The 23,615-nt window shown below is 37.0% G+C and overlaps 4 protein-coding genes across 4 annotated transcripts; 3 read left to right on the top strand and 1 right to left on the bottom strand.

The window, feature by feature from the left end:
• The first annotated feature begins 192 nt into the window (after positions 1–192).
• Positions 193–3,553, top strand: LOC142634072 (root phototropism protein 3-like). The gene is made up of 2 exons (XM_075808348.1): positions 193–1,141; positions 2,844–3,553. The coding sequence occupies exons 1-2, from the start codon at positions 311–313 to the stop codon at positions 3,381–3,383; spliced, it is 1,371 nt and encodes a 456-aa protein (XP_075664463.1). The 5' UTR covers positions 193–310; the 3' UTR covers positions 3,384–3,553.
• Positions 3,554–6,538: 2,985 nt separating this feature from the next.
• Positions 6,539–9,848, top strand: LOC142634087 (pentatricopeptide repeat-containing protein At1g15510, chloroplastic). The gene has a single exon (XM_075808361.1). It carries the CDS (start codon positions 6,772–6,774, stop codon positions 9,412–9,414), a length of 2,643 nt encoding a protein of 880 aa, XP_075664476.1. The 5' UTR covers positions 6,539–6,771; the 3' UTR covers positions 9,415–9,848.
• A 1,441-nt stretch (positions 9,849–11,289) lies between these two features.
• LOC142633787 (uncharacterized) lies at positions 11,290–14,773 on the bottom strand. The gene is made up of 7 exons (XM_075808036.1): positions 14,520–14,773; positions 13,881–13,996; positions 13,660–13,778; positions 13,395–13,557; positions 13,079–13,305; positions 12,665–12,986; positions 11,290–12,579 (listed from the first exon to the last, which is right to left on the bottom strand). The coding sequence occupies exons 1-7, from the start codon at positions 14,676–14,678 to the stop codon at positions 11,490–11,492; spliced, it is 2,196 nt and encodes a 731-aa protein (XP_075664151.1). The 5' UTR covers positions 14,679–14,773; the 3' UTR covers positions 11,290–11,489.
• A 6,952-nt stretch (positions 14,774–21,725) lies between these two features.
• LOC142634963 (uncharacterized) lies at positions 21,726–22,928 on the top strand. The gene is made up of 2 exons (XM_075809189.1): positions 21,726–22,010; positions 22,167–22,928. Exons 1-2 carry the CDS (start codon positions 21,726–21,728, stop codon positions 22,926–22,928), a joined length of 1,047 nt encoding a protein of 348 aa, XP_075665304.1.
• Positions 22,929–23,615: the final 687 nt, after the last annotated feature.

Raw genomic sequence — 23,615 nt, 5'->3', positions numbered from 1 at the left:
ACAAAAGATCATCCAATATAGTTTTTCAGGCTTGAAAAATCTAGAGGAAAAGAGAGAAGAGGACAAACTTTATTAAAAGCAAAACAGTGAAATACTCTTATTCTTTGGCATGGAGAACAAAATTAATTATAACACCACCTAAGACTGAAAGTGACCTCGAACAGAAAATTCTCCCTCACATCATCTATCCTCACAAGCTCCAACACTCCAACGGTAAGAAAAATCTACAAGAATCTCAGCATAAAAAAGTAGAGAACCTCTATATGCACTGTGCCATTGCTTTACTCTCATATTTGCATACATATAACACATGAACTCCCCAAAAAAGCCACCCCTAAATTTAGTACATCAAGGATACCCCTCACTTGCAACTCCTCCAAAAACTTGTGCACCAAAAATGAAGAAGCAATCCTTACAAGAATCCATCAATTTCCCTGGAAAACCATCCCAATTCGCTGCTGAATGCTGGTTTGATGATGCATGTATCCTTGACATGGACTACTTTGTGAAAACCCTTTCAGGCATTAAGGCCAAGGGTGTTCATCCTGACCTAATTGGTTCCATAATCACTCACTATGCTTCCAAATGGCTACCGGACCTATCTGGCGGTGACTTTAATGTTGACGCGGCAGAGAAGAGCCTAACAAGCGGTAAAGAATCCCCAGAAAGCATCACTGCTTCATGGATGAAGAAGAGGTTCTTTGTGGAAACCCTAGTGGGAGTTCTCCCTCCTGACAAGGATTCCATCCCATGCAACTTCCTCCTTCGCCTCCTTCGGACTGCCAACATGGTTAATGTTGAGCCTACCTATCGAAATGAGCTTGAGAAACGTATATCATGGCAACTTGACCAAGCTTCTTTGAAGGAGATAATGATACCATCGTTTAGTCACACTTGTGGGACTTTGCTAGATGTTGAGCTTGTTATTAGGTTGGTGAAGAGGTTTGTGAGTTTGGATGAGGCTGCTAAAAGTGGTGCTGCATTGATTAAGGTAGCTAAGCTTGTGGATTGTTATCTTGCTGAGGCAGCTGTGGATTCCAATTTGAGCATGTCGGAATTTGTTGCACTTGCTGGAGCTCTCCCTAGCCATGCTCGTGCCACAGATGATGGATTATACCGAGCCATTGATACTTATCTCAAAGTAAGTTACATTTTTATGTTAATTAGCCTAGATGATCACTAGGACATAAAGATTTGAGTTTAATTTATAGCCTAAATCATTTGTGCACCAAAAATGAAGAAGCAATCTTTCAGATTATCTCTAGTAGGTTCAGAAAGAAACAATCTAGGCTGGCTTAGGATAGGTTCATTTTTAGCTTTTATCCCAAGTTTGAATATTGACCATATGTTTTAGTGTATTACCCTAGATTTTAGTAATAAGTAAATGACTAATTTTTACCCCAAAAAAGAGAGTAAAACTCAAGAAAGAGTGTGACATATAGGACATTCATACATAGGGCTAAAACCTTATCTGGGATATTTAAAAGTGTTGTTACCAACATAAGATTCTTCTTCTGAAGCCTAGAAAGGTTAGGTGGCCTGGGTCTTTCAGGGGTACGTAGGAAGTAAATTGACATCAATGCCATTCATCTTCATTACAATAAGCTAGATTACCCCCCTCAAATTTGGCTTTTCTATTGTCCTCTTACGAGCATCAGAGCATGTGAAAGTTGGTGTCTAAAGGTTAAATTTGGAATGAAAAGAGAGGTCGTACACTCGTACGTACTTCAACGTAAGGGTAACTAACAACCAATTGTTTAGGAGATGCTCACAACATCTCTATTCCCAACTTAGGATACAATTTGCCTCTGGCTTAAAGGGAATTGATTCCCTTCCAAATGTAACCCATGCCATGCATGTGCAAACCTTCTCTACACTGCTCAAATAACTTTTCGATATGGATGATATGATATGGTCCAAGATCAATATAAAGAAACGAAAAAAGAAATAGAAAATGAAACTTAATTATTCTTCAAATACATAAATCATTTCGAGAAAATACCTGAAATAAATGTTTCTGATCTCATAAAAGATTAGGGAACATAATATATTGTTTCTTGTTAGAATGTTCAGTCCATGAATTAACATTGTTACTCCTTGAATACGATTAGCTTGGTTTGCATTGAATTGTTAGTACTCATTTTTTGTTTGTCTTCACACATTATGGCTAACAGCAGGTTTTTGAGAGGGAAGAAATTTGATTGTGTTGATTTTTAAGGAATCTTCATATATTTTCCCTGTTTGTATTATTTGTGGGAACCCCAATTTATTCAACCAAAGTTTGATGGCTACCCAAAGTTGGGGGTGCCCTTTAACTCGAGCAAGGGGGTCATGTTAAGAATTCATAAAAGTGGACAAACAAACAGTTAACCACATTAATTGTTACCAAACTCAACATACATTCAACTATTTTAATGCCTCACTAGTTTGCAAGCTAATGTTACCAAACTCAACATATATTTCCCTATTTGTAAGTTTTATAGAAATGAATGAAATGATTATGTGTGAATGCTTATTTCATTTTATTCCTTTATATTAATTCCTTCTAGAAAAGGACAGCTCAATCCATTTTTCCTCATTAATTGTGGAGAAATTATGTTGTGAATCTCATTTCATTAAATCATAAATAAAATGTAATGAACATGAAATAAAAAAATATAAATTTATTTCTATTCCTTTCTTTCATATATAAACTCTCAAAAAAACAAGAAAAAATACTTTATTCCATTCCATCTAATTCCTTTATAATCTATTCATTTCATTTCATTTTTTGAATGAACTCCCACGCGTAGTAGAAGAATTCATGCCCATACATTGTGGAAATTACATTTGCATCTTGGCAGGCACATCCCAGCACATCAAAGCAAGAAAGAAAGAATCTCTGCAGACTAATTGACAGTCGAAAACTCTCACCAGAGGCATCTCTCCACGCAGCCCAAAACGAACGCTTGCCCGTCCGAGCTGTAATCCAAGTGATCTTCTCCGAGCAAAGCAAGCTTAGTCGCGGCCAAATGGATTGGAGTGGCTCTTTCAGTAGCACTAGGAGTCCAAATCCGGGGCTTGAAGCCCCGGCTCGATGCCATTCCAAGCGTGAAATGATGTCTCAGCAAATGGAGATAAGGAAGTTGAAGGACGATGTTCTTAGGCTTCAATGCCATTGCAACTCCATGCAAGCACAACTAGAGAGGCTTATGGGAAAGAAGAAGGGAATTTTCAAGTGGAAGATGTTTGGAATGCCTTCAATCAAGAGTGTGAGTCTGGTTGAGACAATTGAGGAGGGTCATGAGGAGGAGGTTGGGTTTGGGAGGCAAACACCTTTGGACATGAAAACCAAGCTCGTGAAAAGTAGGAATCATTCCAAGTGGAGGAAATCCATGTCTTGAAAATGAAGGAAGCTTGGGAGTTGACTAGTTTAATTATGTTGCATGTTTATTTTCTTACTTTTTGGCCATAATGAGACTGGAAAATAAAATTGATCTCTGTAATATGAGAAGGTCTAGGTAAAAACTTTGTCATAGATGTGCTCGATGCTAAGTGTAACGCTCACCATCAATTACTTCAATTAATTATGACAAATGGTGAAGCCTTAGAAGAATTATTTTAAAATTGATCTATGGAATATTTTGGATGCTATTAAATCAAAAAACTAATGCCAAGTCAATGCTCACTACCAAGTTGATGTCAATGAAGTTCCTATCTGCTGTGGGTTTAGTGCTGGATGAGATTAGAAATAAGGTTACTTTCTTTAATGAATTACACTACTCTCATGTAAAGAGAGAGGGTAATATTGTTGCTCATAAGTTAGCTCGTCATGCTATTTGTATTTCAGATTTTTCAGTATGGATGGAGGACATTCTACCACTTTTAGTCCCAGATGTATTGGCTGACATAGTTGGTTTTACTTAATAAAATTATAATACGTTCTTCCTCAAAAAAAAAAAAAAAAAGTTGATGTTAATGACTTATATATAGTTCTACCATTATAAAGAAGCTAGTGAAATTATCTTTATATTGTATTTTATTTATTTATTTATTTATTTTTGTCTTTCTCTTTATTTATTTTTTTGGCTTAGGAAGAGAGTAAAATTATCTTGATTCTAAGCCAAGGTGACTCTTGTACATCCAAGAAGACATTAAATTTGAGAATGACATAAAAGAGAATTTTATATTCTTTGGCATAATAAAAATCAACATAGGGCAGTGAGAGAAAGTTGGACAAATTCCTTAAAAAAAAAAAGAAAAAAAAAAGAGAGTTGGACAAAGTCATAGATCTAAACAATTTTGGTGAACTGTTTGGCCCTTTTCTGTAGAAAGTTCATGGTGGCTATTTTGAGTTTTTGAGCAAAGGCTGCGGCCCAGTAGTGCTTGGAGGCTTCTTAGTTGGTCTCAAATTAGGATCATGGAGGTCCATAATAGCAAGCAAAAGTGGAAAATTATAATAATAATAAAAATGTTTGCTCCAATGAAATGCATGTATACATTTTTGTTTTTGGTAAGAGAATCGATTTTTTTTCTTAGAGTAAATAAAGGGATTTAAATTTGTAGAATTAAACCTTATATAAGGAAGTAGTATATTACTAATTCTTATAAACCTTCAAATCAACTTATTTGACGATTCAAAATACTATCCATGTTTATTAAATCACACAATTCATTACATCATTTAAATAAATTTTATGAAATAATATGATTATTAAGTAGGTTATGTGACTAAAAGCACACATATAATCTTTGAAATTATTATGTAGTTGGTTAAAATAAAATTATGTCCACTACTATTTATCTTTGTTAGGTCATCCTTTTTCCTTACTTAAAAAAAGAAGAAGGGAGATTAGAAAAAAATTAATTAATTTCATAAAGTTCTGTAAGCTTTATATATATATATATATATATATATATATATATATATATATATATATATATATATATATATATATATATATATATATGATGAAGCATGAAAATCAGTAGGCTGAAATACTTCAACCTACGGTAATGGCTGTGAATCCTGAGAAAAAAGAAAGAACTATCAAATGTGACTGGTGTGACCCGGCCAAGAACTCTCCGACGATTAAGCCAGTTTTCTCTTTAGGACACAAATAAAGAAAATAGTGAATGGTTTAGACTTACCCTAGGTGAATAGGATTTACTTTTTTTATAGAGAGTTAGACGTGAGTCTACTTGTTTAAATCCACCATCATCGTTGGTGATGTTGGTGGTTGATAAAGAAAATGGACTATATGGAGCGTTGCACGTGGAATTCCTTTCACGTAAATTCCACGTATTATGCAACGTGTCGTATTTTGCTTATGTGAGTCTAATAGAGGATTTTCCACAAAACTCACCAAGTATAATTTGGTTGTCTATGTCCTTGTCGTCTGTAGATCTTCTTGTCTATAGAGAACTCTCTTCGCCATATAACCCAGTAATCGACGGACGAGTATTATTGGATGAGTTGATATAATTTTGGTTGTGCTTTGGACGAAGACACAAGAACAAGTAATACTTGTGTTGATCTCCATCAATATACACACAAAGAGTTTGAAATTTCATTAAACAACATTGATTATTGATTAAAAAAAAGAAAAAAGAAAAAGAAAAATAGTTATTGTTTATATAAGCAAATAGGTGATGCTCATTACGGAGTACACGCTCTTCTATAGCAATAATTATCATTTGTTTTTGTTACATATAGGTAATTTCTCATAGTTGATGGACCCCACATACTGGGGAGGCCCACATTTTATAAGACTCGTTGCATATATATAAAAAACAAGAGATACCATCTCCTTTTATAGGTGATACTTACCATAGAATAAGTCCTTATATAATACATGGAGAGAGTGTGTCCATGTTTTTCTATAATATATATATATATATATATATACCACAATATTTTGGCTTTCGTTGACCTTTTCATATTGTGTAACATTAACATCACATCAGCTTTGGATACTTCACAATTTTACACATCATTATTATAATATATACTCCATTAGTATTTTTGCACATGATATTTTTAATTGGGTTTTGAAATTCTTTTTCTAGATCTAAACATTTTAGTATAATTGCACATTATATTTTATTTAAATAGTAGTACACATATTTCCATATAACACAATCAGACTGATAGAATATATAATTTCATATAAAAATATAATTAAAATAATTTTTTTATTAATATTTATCATAGTTATCAAATTTCATAAAAATAAATAAAACATAAAAGTCTTTGTTTAATAGAAAAAAAAACCCAATTAGTTTGTTATTATGTATACACTTATGTTAGTGCAGGCCATGAGAATGTATTTAAAAAATAATAAATACTTAATTATGAGTTGTAATATATATTTTTCATAAATTAAAAATATATCGAGATTTGCGTGCATAAATTTATTATGGTTATGTATTTTAATTTTGTTTTTTTTTGTTTTAAATTTTATTTGTGTATAGTTTGACTTAAATTTTTTTTTTAAATAAAAAAAACTATAATCGAGTAAAACAATAAATTGCACCATGGAATAAAATTTCTCGAGAGAAAGCAAAAAGAGAAACATGGATGCCAAATTAGTCCGACAGTCATTTGGATAAGACGACAATTATAATGGGTTAGAACGAAGCTCAACAGTAATGGGACCAAAACCTGAAAAAAGACAAAAGCAGTTTCCAGAGATTAGCTTTGATTACCGTTAACTTAAACCTCACCCAAAACCTCTGAAAAACCATGCTCTCATTGCTCTGGCTCTGCTTCTACACCTCCAAAAACCAAAAATGGCTGCGTTTGCTAGAACCTCTCCAATTTCTCTCCACCCAGACCATCCCAATCACCAAACTCCACAAACCCACAAGCCCAAAGCTCTCAGTTTCTCTCATAACCTCCATACCCACCACCTCTCCTTCAAAAAAACACAAGAACTTTCACTCTTAGTCATCAACACTTCCTCATCCTCATCTTCTATCACCACCCACAACCCAAACTCAGATATATGTGAGCTATGTCTTGTTGGGAACTTAGAAAAAGCTCTAAAGCACTTAGAGTCAATGCAAGAGCTTCAAATTTTTGTAGAGGAAGATGCTTTTGTTGCTCTGCTTAGGCTATGCGAGTGGAAGAGAGCATATGATGAGGGGACTATAGTGTACTCTTATGTGTCCAATTCAACCTCACGGTTGAGTGTTAGGCTCGGTAATGCTTTGTTGAGTATGTTTGTGAGGTTTGGTGATCTGGGTAATGCTTGGTATGTGTTTGGGAAGATGGAGGAGAGGGATGTGTTTTCTTGGAATGTGTTGGTGGGTGGGTATGCAAAAGCAGGGTTTTTTGACGAGGCATTGGATTTGTATCATAGGATGTTGTGGGTTGGTATTAAGCCTGATGTGTATACTTTTCCTTGTGTTTTGAGGACTTGTGGTGGTGTACCGGACTTGGTTAGGGGAAGGGAGGTTCATGTGCATGTGTTAAGATTTGGGTTTGAGTCAGATGTGGATGTAGTGAATGCGCTGATTACCATGTATGTGAAATGTGGTGATGTTCAAAGTGCACGGTTAGTGTTTGATAGAATGCCAAGGAGAGATAGGATATCATGGAATGCGATGATTTCGGGGTATTTTGAGAATGGAGAGTGTTTAGAAGGATTAAGATTGTTTTTCTCTATGCGTGAACTTTCTGTTAATCCAGACTTGATGACCATGACTAGTGTGATCTCTGCTTGTGAGCTTCTTGGTGATGAGAGATTAGGGGGGCAAGTTCATGGATATGTGATCAGAACAGAGTTTGGGGCTGAAGTTTCAGTGTATAATTCTTTAATTCAGATGTACTCAAGTGTTGGGTACTGGGATGAAGCAGAGAAAGTTTTTTCTAGAATGGAACATAAAGATGTGGTGTCATGGACGGCCATGATTTCAGCTTATGAGAATAACATGCTGCCTGCTAAAGCTTTGGAAACTTACAAATTGATGGAGCTAGAGGGGGTCCTTCCTGATGAGATCACTCTATCCAGTGTTCTGTCTGCTTGTGCATGTTTAGGCCGTTTGGATATGGGTGTTAAACTTCATGAGCTTGCCAACAGGACAGGGCACATCTCATACGTTTTAGTTGCTAACACGCTGATTGACATGTATTCCAAGTGTAAATGCATTGACAAAGCTTTAGATGTTTTCCACTCTATTCCTGAAAAGAACGTGATATCTTGGACTTCAATCATACTTGGGCTTCGGATCAACAATAGGAGCTTCGAGGCTTTGATCTTCTTTCGGCAAATGAAACTCAGTTTAAAGCCAAATTCTGTTACATTAATATCTGTTTTATCTGCATGTGCTAGAATAGGAGCTTTGATGTGTGGAAAGGAGATTCATGCCCATGCATTAAGGACTGGAGTAGGGTTGGACGGTTTTTTACCAAATGCACTTTTGAACATGTATGTGAGGTGTGGAAGAATGAGACCTGCGTGGAATCAATTTAACATGTGCAAACAAGATGTAGCAGCATGGAATATTCTGCTGACGGGTTATGCAGAGCGGGGGCAAGGAGCACATGCTGTAGAACTATTCCAGAGAATGGTGGGGTCAAATGTAAATCCAGATGATATTACATTTATTTCACTGTTGTGTGCTTGCAGTAGATCTGGTATGGTGACAGAAGGTTTGGAGTATTTTCACAGTATGCAACATAAATACTGTATCACCCCTAACCGAAAGCATTATGCATGTGTTGTTGATTTGCTTGGCCGTGCTGGAAAATTGGAGGATGCTCATGAATTTATACTGAAGATGCCTATAGAACCTGATCCAGCAATATGGGGAGCCTTGTTAAATGCATGCAGGATCCTCCATCAAGTTGAGCTTGGGGAACTTGCTGCACGTCATATCTTTGAAAAGGATACAACGAGTGTTGGGTATTATATTCTACTTTGTAATCTCTATGCTGACAGTGGAAAATGGGATGAAGTTGCAAAAGTCAGGAAGACAATGAGACAGAGAGGGCTAATTGTGGATCCTGGCTGCAGTTGGGTAGAAATAAAGGGAAAAGTTCATGCTTTCCTTAGTGGTGATAATTTCCACCCTCAAATAATGGAAATAAAAGCAGTTCTAGAGGGATTTTATGAGAAAATGAAGGCAGCTGGTTTCAATGGGCCTGAAAAGAGTTCTATGGATGAAGTCGAAGCTTCAAAAGCTGAGATTTTTTGCGGACACAGTGAGAGACTGGCCATTGCATATGCGCTCATTAACACCGCCCCAGGGATGCCTATATGGGTGACAAAGAATCTATTCATGTGCCAAAGTTGTCACAATACTGTAAAATTTATCACTAAGGTTGTACACAGGGAGATTTCTGTTAGGGATACTCAACAGTTCCACCATTTCAAGGATGGCCTCTGTTCGTGTGGGGATGTAGGTTACTGGGGAAAGTCTGATATTTAATACTGCTGGAATAATTCCTAAATTTTTTGTTGACTTGTGATAAGTAAAGGAATGACAAGTTTGTATATGCATTCAACAATGTTTAATGGGTTTATGGATTATGGAATGGCACTTTAGAACCAGAATGTAACCTGGCAAAGAACTGACCATGATAATTGCATGCAGAAAAGCTTGAAACTTGATCATTTTCAAGTATGATGGTGGACTTAGAGAGAGAAGAATATGCTTTTCCAGGATGGGAAAAGACATCAGAATCACCTCCTACTCAAGGCATTGTTTTCTTTATGAGGGTTGTTGTATACTGTGGTTTTATTTCCTCTGGATTGGATTTATCTAATTTACCAGTAAATGGTCCCCAAAAATCCATCCGGGGGTTCTCCTGTACAGTGTATGCTTTTGTAAATATTAATGTATGTGGTAGAATATTGAGATAATTCTTTCTCCCAAATTTTGTCATCTGGGTAAGATTCATGTCATTGTATATTCGTATGAAAGTTAGGCTATAAAATATTGAAACTTTTCTTTGCTGTTTTACTAAAATGAATAGATTTTCCACACCTTCATGCATCTTCCTTGTAATGCAAACATGACACATGGTTATTTGGATGTTTTCCTTCACGATGTTCAAAACCTGTTGTTTTCCATATAGACAAGACAGATGACCTTCACTCCAGGGAGGAAATCATCTATTGAATGGAGACTACACCTGAGGAGAAGATACAGCACATTGAAACAAAGGAATTGGTGGATCTCTCCTACCAGACAGATCAATGACACCGAGCTTGGGATACATAAGCAGGAGAGTTGATTTGACTGGATAGACCAGATTGATGAGATTTATTTGAAGTGAAAGTGCTGTGTGTGTGTGTGTGTGTGTGTGTATATAGACCTGATACTTTATTCAACTCCTCTTAATAAGTCCTTTTTTATAGGCTATTCAAGGTCTATTGGCTTTCTTGAGTATGCAGTACTTCAACTTCTAACCCTTGCTTATGCAATAAGAAAGATCATCGATAGAAAGGCTGCATTATGCACCCATCATAGCACCTTCTTTTTTAAATTCCTCATCACCTACCTTATTATTGGCTTGAATTATTTCCATTTTTAATGTAGCTGATATACAAGAGCACTAGCCAAAGCTGGGAAGTAGATACTGTAATCAACAGAGTATTATGTTTTAATTGGGGTATTAGCCCTTCTGTGATTTGTTATATGTCATGCTAAGTAGTGATGCATCTGTATAGGGCAGGGAACTCTTTTTTAAAGAGGGGTCCTATTGTATAAAAGGGGAATTACTCTCTAAGAATTGTAATATGTCATGTTAGGCTGTGTTGCAGCTGTATTAAGTAGACTGTGCTGCTTTTTTGGGTCTGTATGATGCAGAGTCCTGTATTCTCTTATCTGTTGAGATTAAGCCTATTTGGGCTTTTGTGTAAAAGTTATTTATTAATTATTATTATTATTATTATTTTGTGTTGCGAATTTGCAACAAAATTTCTTACTGGTTCATTAATAAAAATGTACAAAAGCACGAGTAGATTATAACTTTTCATTGTTGTTTGGGTAAAACCTTTGGATTCCATTCCACCTACATTACGTATGATTTATTTATGCAATTTTCTTCGCTAAGTCATTCTAAACCTGATGTTTCCACCTATTATTTATGATCTCTTTTAAGTATGATGTCATTCTTCTTAGCATGGATAATTTTGTTTCTTTTTATTTTATTGAGGCTACGAGGAAAGAACATTTGGGGCAAATCTAACAGCTAGGAATTTGCAATACACAAAATCCAAAATTTTCTTTTACATATCCATATATGCTATAAACCTGTTTTATGCTTTTGAAAAGTTTACACAGTACTTGACCAGAATAGAGAGGGAACAACAAGCTGTCGTTTATCACATATATCTTACAAAACCATTGTTATGCACATTAAAAACAATCGAATACCTAAGTTTCACACAATTATTCAGAGCTTAAGGAGCGACTGCTAGCACACTCTTTTAAAAAAATCAAGAAAAAGAAAAAGAACAAACAAAAAGACATTACATATTCATAGGGCAAAGAGAGTTTCATATTTTCACTGCCTTCTTGATTGACTTAATGGATGACATGATGAAACTGTTCCCACCAACCTGGTCGCCATCAAATTCATCATCACCATTTACCATAGGCTTCTTGCCTATGCAGTCCACTCCCTTTCTCATACCCAAGATCAAAGATGGAGAAGATGGGATTCGCCGGAAGGTCCTGGCACTCTCACACCTGACAAGCTTTCTTTCCTTTCCATTATGGTCCTTTCTTTCCCTCCCTTCAAAACTACAACTTCCAAATACTTCACCTATACCACTCACTTCACTCATATTCCTCTCTTCTTTCTGTGTTTTTCTGGCTTCTATCTCAATGATTTCTTCTACCCTTTTCACACCACCCTTCTCTGCAGCAATTTGCTTCTTCTCCTCATGAACCTCTTCTTCATGTTCTGGACTCCTGGAAATCTTTACCTCCTGTGGGTATTTCAGATTCAGATTTCTGATTATTTCATCAGTCCCACTCTTTTCATTTTCATTTGCATTTTGAGTGTCCAAGTCTTCTTGCGTATTTTCTAAAAGCATTTGGAGCCATTTCTCTATATTCCCTTTGCCACGCTGCTTCCTGCTTTCTTCATCTTCCTCTATTTCTGGTTCTCGAGGAACCGTGAATTGAATGTTAAGTTTCTGAAGTTTATCCTCAAGTGGGGTTTCATCCTCCAATGCAATAATGGACCTGTTATGTTTCTCAGGATTCTCCTCGGTCTCTTGTGCCTGAATTTCTTCATGCTTTTGTTCTTCACCAGAAGATAAACCAGCTTGAGATGCCCTCTGTTCCTCCTCTAGAAACACTCTCAGCTCTTTGTGTAAAGGTGTCCTTGGCTTGATTCCTGGTAGATAAAGAACAGTTTTACTGTCCCTCTCCTCTAATAAGGTATCATCCATTCTTGATCTCTTCCTTGCGTGCTCCCACTCAGGCCTAATCTGCTTCTCAATCTCGTCTCTTTGTTTATATTTCTTGTGAAGCTCTTTCTCTGACGCATCACAAATTGCTTTCTGAGCTTCAAGTCTTGCCATGAGTGCAGTACTTGCAGCCTGGTTCAGTCTCAACTGTTCCTTATATATGACACTCCTACAATAAATATTTCAGAAACTTATCATCAGTTAACTATCTATAAGAATTTGAAAGCAAATAATTTTCATACAAATAATCTTACTGGTGCATTGCATCTCTGATCATCTTCTCTAGCATAGTCCTATATGAATGCTGTGCCTCTGCTAGTCGCCTGCACTTTTCTGCCCTTCTCCTACGTTTTATAAGCACCGATTCTAGATCTTGAATAGTGAGCCTTTCCTCCTCATTCTTTTCCTTCAGTTCATTTACTTCATCATCTAGTTTCTGTATTTCTGTCTGCATCTTTACAGTTTCTTCTCTTTGTTTCAGGGAATCTCTAGCCATGACAATTGCTTGGTAGGGGTTCGAAACAAAGTCCAGATTCTCATTTTCTTTCAGGACATTAGGCTTTATTTTCCTTGAAGCTAACATAATCAAATTAACATGGATTTGTTAGGTACGGAATATGCTTTTCATGTACAAATAAAAGTCACTAATTTGACATTCTTTTACTTACAAATTGCAGGAGACAGTAGCCTTAGCGGCCTATTGTAATCCAATGATTTCAAAGCCGATGATGTGTCATAAGATTCTCTTCTGGATACAACAACTGCAGCGGGAGCAAGGCCAACTTGCTCTTTGGAGTCCATAAAATGTTGTGGAAACGAATGTGAATCCACTGTCTGGGAAGCATTCAATTCTTCATTTTCACCTTCAAAGAACAAAAATGAGAATGCTCTGTGCCTAACAAATTAAAAACAAGAAACATCATTAACCATCTTTATTATTTTGAATAGAAAGGCATAAAAAGGAAGATAATGAAACAGACCCACCTGAAATCTGAGTTTCTAGAGGCAAAAAAGGACAAGAACTGATTGACAGAGATACCCAGTTGAAATTCCCACCATGGGACTAAAAATTCCAGCTTATTATGCTTCTTCTTGCAGACTTGCCACTGCAATATTCTCAGATTGCTTGGAACAGTTATCCCTCCCCCTGCATTCCAGCAATAATTCCAATGAATTTGAGCGTGCGTGTGTGTGTGTGTGTGAGAGAGAGAGAGAGAGAGAGAGAGAGAGAGAGAAATCAATTATATACTTGAGCAAGGAAACCAATGATCAATATCCCAAGCAAGAGGAGAAGCCGAATCAGCATGATAGTAGAGAACATTGCCATATGGATCGACTCGAATGACAGCAGGATCAAAGCCAGCATTCCTAAAATTGAAGAAAAATAATAAATATCAGAGGACCCAAGATTGATTTTTTTGCAAATTTGTTCACATCTGAGAGTTATGGAGTAAAATTTAAAGTGGTTACCCAAGGTGGTTGAGCTGCTTCCACAAGAGACTGACAAAAATCTTGGGCTTAACAGTTGGTTTAGCTTTTGGATCGATGATTGGGAACATCTGATCTAAATTCCTTACTCTCGAATCCTAAAAACCCCAGAAAGATATATCACAAAGAACTGCATAAACTAAGATTTGAGGGGAAAAAAAATACAGAGTTTCATGCAAAACCCAAAATTCATTCAACATTCTATACCCTGATACTATTCGTTGAACAATTCTGATCCAAAATTCTTTAATTCATGCGAAACCCATACTTGATTTAACATTACATACCTCAAAAGTTTGAATTTTTAGTGAAACTTGTGAATTATAATTATCTCATATCCAGATCTAAAAAACTGATAAATTACTCTCACATTTTGTTGTGACAACCATAGGGAACCTAAAATCCCCGTTAAATTCTCTGTATTTTTACATATAATTATTAAAAAAATTTATCATTATGAACTCTATTGGCTTGCTTATGCTGACTTTTCCCTACTTTTCTGGAAACCAAGATGCAAACATTATAAAACCCAGAATTCAGTTTCCTTTACTATTATTTCTCATTTTTCCTATGTTTTCTAGGCAACCAACCAGAGGGCTATAAAGGTACAGTTTTGTTTACCTCATCTTCCTCCAGACTGTAAGGTGTGAAAGTGAAAGGAGGGCCATGGCTGTAGGGACTAACACGGCGGTCACGGCAGAGTTTGGCGTAGGATTTCGGGTACCCCACGCTGTCATTGACAGCCATATCTTCTTCTGTGAATGCACACTCAAAAGCCATTGTTATTGTTTCTTGCTCGGTGATTGAGATTTTTCCTTCTCCTTCTTCTGTGGAGTGTGTGTGTGTGTTTATTTTTTTTGGCTGAGGTTTGCAGCATGAGTAAGAAGTAACGGTCGAATTTGGATTTTAAATGCTAGTCATTTCAAATTTTAGGTGCCACGTTGGCAAAACGGTGGAAGTGGGTGCAACGGCTAGATAGGGTGGGCCATCACGATTCAATCAATCATCTTAATAAATTGTCTCATCTCCACTTTAAATTTTTTGGACGAACATATGCTCTAAACTTTTTCTTTAGATATAAGGTATAAAAAGAAAAAAGAAAGATAAGGTGTACATATAGGTTCCTCAAAAAAAAAAAAAAAATATATATATATATATATATATAAAATAAGAGTAAAAACTAAGAAATTAAAATTAGGGCTTTTAAATTTTAATAATTATCATTCCTACTTTGGTACGAATATCAATTTACTACTTGGTCTTTGGATTTTTTTATTTTATTTTATTTTTATTTGGGAAATTAAAAGCACAAAATTTAGCACCTTAGCACACCAAATATATATATATATATATATATATATATATAAATTCTATTGGGTGTGCTAAACTTAAAAATGCATTGTAGCTCAATGCTTTTCTTCTTCTCATACGTCATTTATGTCCCTTTTGCAATTGATTTTTTTTTTCTCTTTTTCTTTTATAATGTCAGGTTTGCTGATATGTGGCTAAGTTTTTATTTATTTACTAATAAATGGCCAATCTTATTTAAGTTATTTTAGTGGGTGATGAGATGTGAAGGGTATTGTCAAATATTATGTTAAAATATATAAAATAGTTTCTTGGTGTGTTAAAATATTATTTTTTAGAACATCCAATTTAAATGTTTCATTTTCTTTTTAAGTAGTAACAGACTAATTAATTACATGATGTGTACATATATGGTTTCTACCAATTCACCATTGATTTTCAAATGCAATTATTATCATGTAAACGTCATGTGACCAATTCCGTTACTTTAACTAAAAATCTTTACAGAAATTTTGATTTCTCACAAACCTAGAGCTTATGGGTTAATATAAAAAATAATAGTTTCTTTACATTCTTAATTTACACATTTTTCTCTTAAAATTACTTCTATCAATATTATTTTAGGTTTTTGGCTAGTTCTTTTTTATTTTTTTGTTCCCTTGTCTTGAACTAAATTACCTTTTCCTATTGGTGTCTTAGTTAATCTCTATTTTGTCATAATTATGCTAATTTCATTCTTAAACCATAATGCCTCACCATTTACTTAAAATGAATAGGAAGGGTTTTTCTTTCTAAATCTTTTTTTGCCTTTTCTTTCCCCAATCTTTAACCAAACCAGTAAAATCCAACCAAATGCACCAATATGTGAAAGCATAGTGCACCCATATCCTTGAATCAGATTTTTTTGTACCTTAATAATTTTTTTTTTGATAGGTGTACCTTAATAATGTTGAATTGCTATTACACTTTTTATTTATGAGATGACTCTTATGTCTTACATACTGGCAGAGAATCAATGGAAGCTTTTCTAACAAATAAAGCCAAATTAATGATTGGCTTGGATCCTTTAAATCAAGCCTCCCAGGGCCCTATTTTTTCCATTAGTGATTAGACCGTTCTATATTCAAAGTTCAAACCAGTTTTTTCTTGCTGTATTTACTGGTAGTAGTACTACTACATAGTATTTAAGGCTATAAAAGTGAGGGGTCGAGGTTGTTCCTTGTTTGACTGCATTATAGACCTTTTCCAATTTGAAAAACAAAAGAAGCAATAGTAATATCTGATATCATTGAATAGTTTGAACAAGGAATTAACGAACACATAAAGCTACTTAAAAGTCCCTTTTAGCACTAAAGCATACCTCGAACAATTCATCATTTGGGTCCTCCATGGGATCCCAAAACACAAAATTTGCTATAATTACTGTGAGACTTTTGAGCTCTCTTAGGCTGGGTTTTCAATTGAGCTTTATTAGATTATTGTTGGGTACTTCATGGGGCAACCACAATTGGGTTTGCTTAGATTGGGTGTGCTTCATGCTCAGAGTGGGATACACTAATTTTTTCAGAGGATCAAATCAATGTCACCTCTGTCAAAAGTAGAAAGTGCCCTTAATGGGAGGTCCAAAATTATGAATGACCTTGTCATTTATCAGTGTGGTGCTTCTTATATCATACGAATGAAGTATCATGGATGTTGGATCTGTGGGATAAGACTTAAGGGATTCCTCTATTCATTGTAAGTTGTAACTAGCAGATATCCTGTGCAATGCGAGGTGTATTTTGATAAATTTTGTAAGACATTATTTATGACCTATTAATTTCATGAATACTACTATTTTTAATCACAATTAATCTATGAAGTTTTCTAGTAAAACTAAATTCAAAATAAATACATTGGGGAAAAAAAATTCATCTAATTCATGCAACCAACAAATGTCACCAGTGGATCTAGCTTAAAACAGTTTAGAATTTACATATTCCTCTTTCAACTATCAAATTATATAACTTCAATCTATACTCTTTTCTCTTCCACAATGCTTTCTCTGGAGACGGTGGTAAGTAGAATCTAGTTATCTTCTTCGGAGTGATATTTTCTTCCCTCTGCTAACAACGTTAGCAGTAGGGTTTTGTGGGGTCTTTTTTTCAAGGAATCTGGGAAACACTCTCTCTCCCTCTTTCTCTCCCTCTCTCTCTCCTTCTACCATAGTTGACATGGAAGATATTCTAAGCGAATGGAAAAAGCTGTCTCTGACCAATGAAGAAGAGACCAAATTAAGCTTGAAAAAATAAAAAAATTTAAAAAGCAAGGAGTTTGTGTTAGCAGCAAAATTCCTGACAAAGCGTGCCATTAATGTGGAAGCTGTTGGACGAACCTTCAAACCCCTGTGGAGGGCTCGCAATGAGTTCAAAATCAGGGAGGTGGGTGACCACGTCCTACTATTTATATTTGAATTAGAATTTGACGCTGAAAGAGTTCTAGCGCAACAGCCATGGTCCTTTGATAAACACTTCGTCCTATTCCAGCGTTATGACTATAAGACTCCGGCCAAAAATTTGCGCTTTACAAAGACCAAATTTTGGGTGCAAATACATGGTCTACCGAGACAGCCATAGAATTGGGCGAATCCCTTGGAAATGTATCAGAAACGAAAAATCCAAGAGAGTTAGTAGGGAATGATTTTGTCCGTGCAAGGGTGGACGTGGATATTTCAAAGCCCTTGTGTCGAGGTCGCAAAATTGATATAGGAGACGATGAGGAACGCTGGGTGTCCTTCAAATACGAAAAACTACCCAACTTCTGCTATTGGTGCGGTCTAGTATCGCATGAGGAGAAGGACTGTGAAAAATGGCTTATGGGTAGAGGTTCTGGATTAGAGGAAGTTCAGGGGTATGGTGCATGGTTAAGAGCAACACCGTTCAATCCAAGGAAAACCGCATTTATGACGGTTCCAGGAATGGGCGACGGCCTTGGAGGTCCGAGAGATGACATTGCTCAACCAGCTAAAATCGGGAAGAAGCTGACGGCGGAAACGCAAAGAGACGGCCAGCATCAATCCAACAGCGAGCCTATGCCGAGTGCTGACGTTCAAAATTTTCCAAGGATGGAAACAGAGGAAAATTTGGACGTTACTGAGCAAATTTCATGCGAGAATCCACCTCAAAATCTGCAGGTAATAAATCACTCTCCTATTATAACTCCCTCAGTCAACCCAGAAGATTTTGAATCCCACATTGAAGAGATTGACACAGCCCTTAAAAAATTTGAATCCCATGATTATAGCACATCAGATATGACAGCTGGAATTGCAATATATGCGGCCCATAATGAAGTGAATTTAGGGACTACAATGGACAGGTTGGAAAGTGATAGAACTGAAAATATGGCCCACGTGGATAATCAGACTTTAATCATGTTACCCGCTACTATTGAACACAGGAAATGGAAGAAATTGGCACATAACATATCTAAGACAGACACAGACACTCAATCAGCTATAGCAGCAAAACGAGGAAGGGAGGATGATGAGGAAATCCAACTCGTGTTACCTTACAAAAAATATCAGGTTTCAAGAGTGGATGGGCAGGACACTTCAATGGCGGAGGCTGTTCAACAGCCCCGCCAGTCGCCATGAGTATCATTGTATGGAACTGCAGTGGGCTTAGGAACCTGCGGACAGGGAAGGAGCTTGAAGTGATGGTTCAAGCTAAAGATCCCTCCGTCGTGTTTTTAGTCGAGACATGAGCGGATGAAGCTAGGCTACAAGAGATCAAACATAAGATAGAATTTGATAATTTATTTTTCGTGGAAAGAAATAATAGAGGGGGTGGTCTGGCTTTGTATTGGAAAAATTCTATTGAAGTGCATGTTGACACCTTTTCAAAGAACCATATAGATTCAATTATCAATAAGGGAAAGGATGATGCGTGGCGTTTCACAGGCTTCTACGATGAGCCAGTAACCCATAAACGCTATGAGTCATGGAATAAACTCCGCCAACTCCAGAAAAAATTTAATCTCCCTTAGCTATATGCCGGAGACTTTAATGAAATTATTGGGTGTTCAGAGAAACTTGGGGGTAGCAACAGAAGTCAAGCACAAATGCAGTTATTTAGGGATGTGGTGGATGAATGTGGTTTTATTGATCTCGATTTTTCAGGCAATCGGTTTACTTGGCAGAAGCACTTCTCCACAAGTCATTCAATATGGGAGAGGCTTGATAGAGCTTTTGCAACTAATGACTGGCTTTTGAGATTTGCAGGTACAAAAATTCATCATCTTTCAGCAGATTCTTCTGATCATTGCCCACTATGGATCAACACAGTGGGACTCGATTTCCACAACGCACCTAAACTTTTCAGATTCGAAGAAATGTGGCTATCAGACCGGGGATGTTCTGATATTGTTGAGGTGATTTGGGATGCTAGAGGAAGTGATAATCCAACATTTAGAACGGTGCACAGGATCGAAAAATGTGGAAAGGAGTTGCTGAAATGGAATAGAGACCACTTCGGTAATATCCAAGCATCGTTGAAACAGAGAAGAAAAGACTTGGTACAAGCTGAAAAGGACGCCATGCGGACTGGTCAAAATTTTCGGCTGATGGAGTTGAAAAAAGAAATTGAAAGTCTAGTAGACAAGGAGCAACGAATGTGGCTTCAAAGGTCCAAAGTTTTATGGGCTTCACAGGGAGACCAAAACTCCAAATTCTTCCACAGTAGGGCCACTCAACGCAAAAGAAAAAATATAATTCAAAGGCTATGGGCTCATACAGGCCAATGGAGTACATGCAAGGAGGAAGTAGCCGACATCCTAGTGTCCTATTATCAGGGGCTGTTCACATTGGCAATGGAAACACAGTGGGAGGAAGCAACCAATTCAATCCAAAAAGTACTCAGTGTTGACATGAACCACCAACTTTCACTTGACTTCATAGCTTTGGAGGTGCAAAAGGCAATCAAGGAAATGACCCCATTAAAAGCCCCTGGACCTGATGGCATGCCACCGCTGTTCTACCAGCACTTTTGGAGTACCCTTGGTAATGATGTTTCACAAACTGTATTGCACTTTCTAAATTCTGCAACTCTCCCTGAAAATCTTAATCATACTTTTATTTCCCTAATCCCAAAAAATAAGTCCCCTGAGTATGCTTCAGATTTTAGACCCATAAGCCTTTGTAATGTGCTTTATAAAATCTTCTCCAAAGTCTTGGCAAATAGACTCAAAATTTTTTTACCAAATATTATTACTGAACATCAGAGTGCCTTTACTAAAAGTAGGCTTATTTCGGATAATATTTTGGTTGCTTTTGAGTCTGTCCATAGTATGCAGAAACATAGTGGTAAGGAGAATTACATGGCAATTAAATTAGACATGAGTAAAGCCTATGATAGGGTGGAGTGGCCTTACCTTGAATCTGTTATGAGAAGGTTGGGTTTCACTGAAAAATGGATTAAACTGTTGATGTTGTGTGTTAGAACAGACACCTATTCCATACTTGTGAATGGAGAACCTAAAGGGATGATCAAACCTTCCAGAGGTATCCGTCAAGGGGACCCACTATCACCATTCCTATTTTTGTTGTGTACTGAAGGTCTACATGGCCTCATTAATAAGGCAGCAACTCAAGGAGAAATCAAGGGTTATTCTCTCTGTAGAAATGGCCCTAGACTAACCCATCTCCTTTTTGCAGACGATAGCTTGCTGTTTTGCAGGGCCACAATTCAAGAATGTCAACAGATTATGCACATCCTTGATACATATGGAAAATGCTCTGGTCAACAAATCAACAAAAGCAAAACCACCATCTTCTTCAGTAAATCCACTCTTGATGAAATCAAGAATCACATCAAAAACACACTGGAGGTACCTGAGATCGTCCATTATGAGAAGTATTTGGGATTACCATCATTAATTGGAAGACACAAGAAGGCCAGCTTTAATTTCATAAAGGAGAGGGTGTGGAAAAAACTTCAGGGATGGAAGGAGAAACTTTTGTCACAGGCAGGGAGGGAAATTCTTATCAAGGCAGTGGTCCAAGCAATACCGACTTACACAATGAGCTGCTTCAAGCTCCCTCTGGGACTTTGTGTAGATATAGAGAGTCTCACTAGGAAATTTTGGTGGGGGCAAAAAGGAGATAGAAGGAAAGTACATTGGGTGAAATGAGATACTCTTTGTAAACCCAAATCCGAGGGGGGCATAGGTTTCAAGGACTTAGCAAATTTCAATGATGCACTCTTGGCAAAGCAAGCATGGAGATTATTACACAATAAAAACTCCTTATTCTATAGAGTTTTCAAAGCGAGGTTCTTTCCCCATTGTCCCATTTTGGAAGCCCCATACTCTAACACCAGTTCCTATGCATGGAGGAGTATATTAAACGGACGGGATTTATTACTAAAGGGTGTACGATGGAGAGTTGGTTGCGGAGAGAAGATAAGTGTGTGGAATGATGCATGGTTGCCCTCCCTATCTCAGCCTCGGATCAGCTCACAAGTTGTACAAGGCTTTGAAGACATGAGGGTATCAGACCTCATTGATCAAATCACGCATAAGTGGGATAGAAATCTGTTGCAAGGGTTATTTATTCCAAATGAGGCAAAGCTTATTGCAAGTATTCCTATCTGTTTGAACAAGGTGGAGGACGAAGTGGTCTGGCCGTTTACTCCCTCTGGTTGTTACACTGTGAAGTCAGGTTCAAACCTCTTATCCACAACGCAGTGTAGAACCCAACAAACAAGCCATACTCCCAACAATAATGGGTTGTGGAAAATGATTTGGGGCCTCTCTGTCCCAAGTAAGGTACGCAACTTCATTTGGAGGGCTTGCCAGAATGCCATTCCTACCAAAAACAATCTACGAAGGAGACACATTCTGACTGAAGATACATGTGAATTATGCAAGGTGGAGGCGGAAGACACATACCATGCGCTATAGGGATGTAATCAGCTTGCACAGATATGGGATTCTATTCCTTCCCTCGACTTCAGGCAAGCAAAAAGCTTCCAATCAATCCGTAAAGTGCTTACTTTCACACATGAGGAGCAGAAGAATATAGAGTTAATGGCTATGGTCATGTGGACCATTTGGCACCGTCGAAACCAGGTTCGAACCTTATCCAAAGATTACCCGCTGTCACACATACTTCATGCCGCATCAGAAGCTCTAGCCACTTTCCACCAAGCTATTTCTGACGCCTCAAAACAAATCCATCAAAGTCACCCAATCTCGGTCAGGTGGTCTCCTCCTCCAGTAGGAAGGATCAAGGTGAATTTCGATGGTGCGTTATTCAAAGATATAGGGAAAGCTGGAATAGGAGTTATTATCCGCGACAGTAATGGGCAAGCATTAGCATCAATGTCCGAACAAGCTAGCCTTCCTTTCTCCCCAGATATTGCCGAAGCAATGGCTGCAGCTAGGGCAGTGTCCTTCGCACAAGAACTCGGCTACACTTCTTTCATCTTGGAAGGTGATTCAGCAAACATAATAGCCACCCTGAGTTCAGAAGAGACGTCACTATCCACCTATGGTCACATTCTCAGTTCAGCAAAGGCCACACTAGGGGCAGATAGTTGTATTTCTTTCTCCCATGTTCGTCGCTCTGGCAATTGTGTAGCACACAACCTAGCTAAACATGCTAGACATGTTAGAGGTTTTTCGGTGTGGACGGAGGATGTTCCTCCACATTTGATTCCTATAATTCTAGCCGACCAAGGCTAATTTTATTAATAAAGTTTCGTTGTCTTCCTTCTCAAAAAAAAAAATGTCACCAGTGGGTTCCAGTTAGCTCAACTAGTAAAGTCTCTGATGGTTGTATAAGAGATTTGAGGTTCAATCGTCGCCTGCACCAAAAATTGATTGGTGTCTTGGTCTGATGATCAAGAACTATCATCAGGAGCGGACGCAATAAGTTGAAACTCTTTCTAAAAAATAAATAAATGTCACCAGATCACAATTCACATTATCACTTACAAACCTGTTGATTCCTCGGTGTTTTTCTGCATTGAAGTTAGTCTTATGCAGAAAATTAAAAAGTTTTCTTAATTCCTACATTTCTCATGACATTTTAGATCCATTAAACCACTGCACACCCTTGATGCAATTGTCACTCCATAAGTATAAGTGTTTGTGGGATGTGGGGTAAAGGTCGAGGTTCAAGTCACCAAGAGGGAGCTTCACACACCTAATTTTATTAATATATTGGAATAAATGCATCTGTCATTACTTAATAATTTGACATAAATGCTAAATTTAGATGAGGTGAAAGCCTAAATGAAAAAAAAAAAATCATACAATATGCTACTTGGCAGAATCTCATACTTTTTCATATGAGGTTTGCTTTTATACATACTAGTTGTTAACCCGTGCTTTAAACGATTTTTATTTTATTTATAAATTTGTAATCTT

This window comes from Castanea sativa, chromosome 5, assembly GCF_040712315.1.
Source record: "Castanea sativa cultivar Marrone di Chiusa Pesio chromosome 5, ASM4071231v1".
In the NCBI taxonomy this organism is placed as follows: Eukaryota; Viridiplantae; Streptophyta; class Magnoliopsida; order Fagales; family Fagaceae; genus Castanea; species Castanea sativa.
Note: the sequence above shows the minus strand (reverse complement) of the source record. Positions and strands in the feature narration are given on the sequence as shown.

Bases quoted from the DNA above. Each gene is read 5' to 3' on its own strand.
- LOC142634072 (XM_075808348.1), top strand. From the start codon at position 311: ATGAACTCCCCAAAAAAGCCACCCCTAAATTTAGTACATCAAGGATAC. The intron at 1,142-2,843 runs GTAAGTTACATT...GCATCTTGGCAG, and splicing joins CCATTGATACTTATCTCAAA to GCACATCCCAGCACATCAAA.
- LOC142634087 (XM_075808361.1), top strand. From the start codon at position 6,772: ATGGCTGCGTTTGCTAGAACCTCTCCAATTTCTCTCCACCCAGACCAT.
- LOC142633787 (XM_075808036.1), bottom strand. From the start codon at position 14,678: ATGGCTTTTGAGTGTGCATTCACAGAAGAAGATATGGCTGTCAATGAC. The intron at 13,997-14,519 runs GTAAACAAAACT...TGGGGTTTTTAG, and splicing joins ACAGTCTGGAGGAAGATGAG to GATTCGAGAGTAAGGAATTT. The intron at 12,987-13,078 runs GTAAGTAAAAGA...TGATTATGTTAG, and splicing joins GCTACTGTCTCCTGCAATTT to CTTCAAGGAAAATAAAGCCT.
- LOC142634963 (XM_075809189.1), top strand. From the start codon at position 21,726: ATGAGGGTATCAGACCTCATTGATCAAATCACGCATAAGTGGGATAGA. The intron at 22,011-22,166 runs GTACGCAACTTC...CAGCTTGCACAG, and splicing joins GCCTCTCTGTCCCAAGTAAG to ATATGGGATTCTATTCCTTC.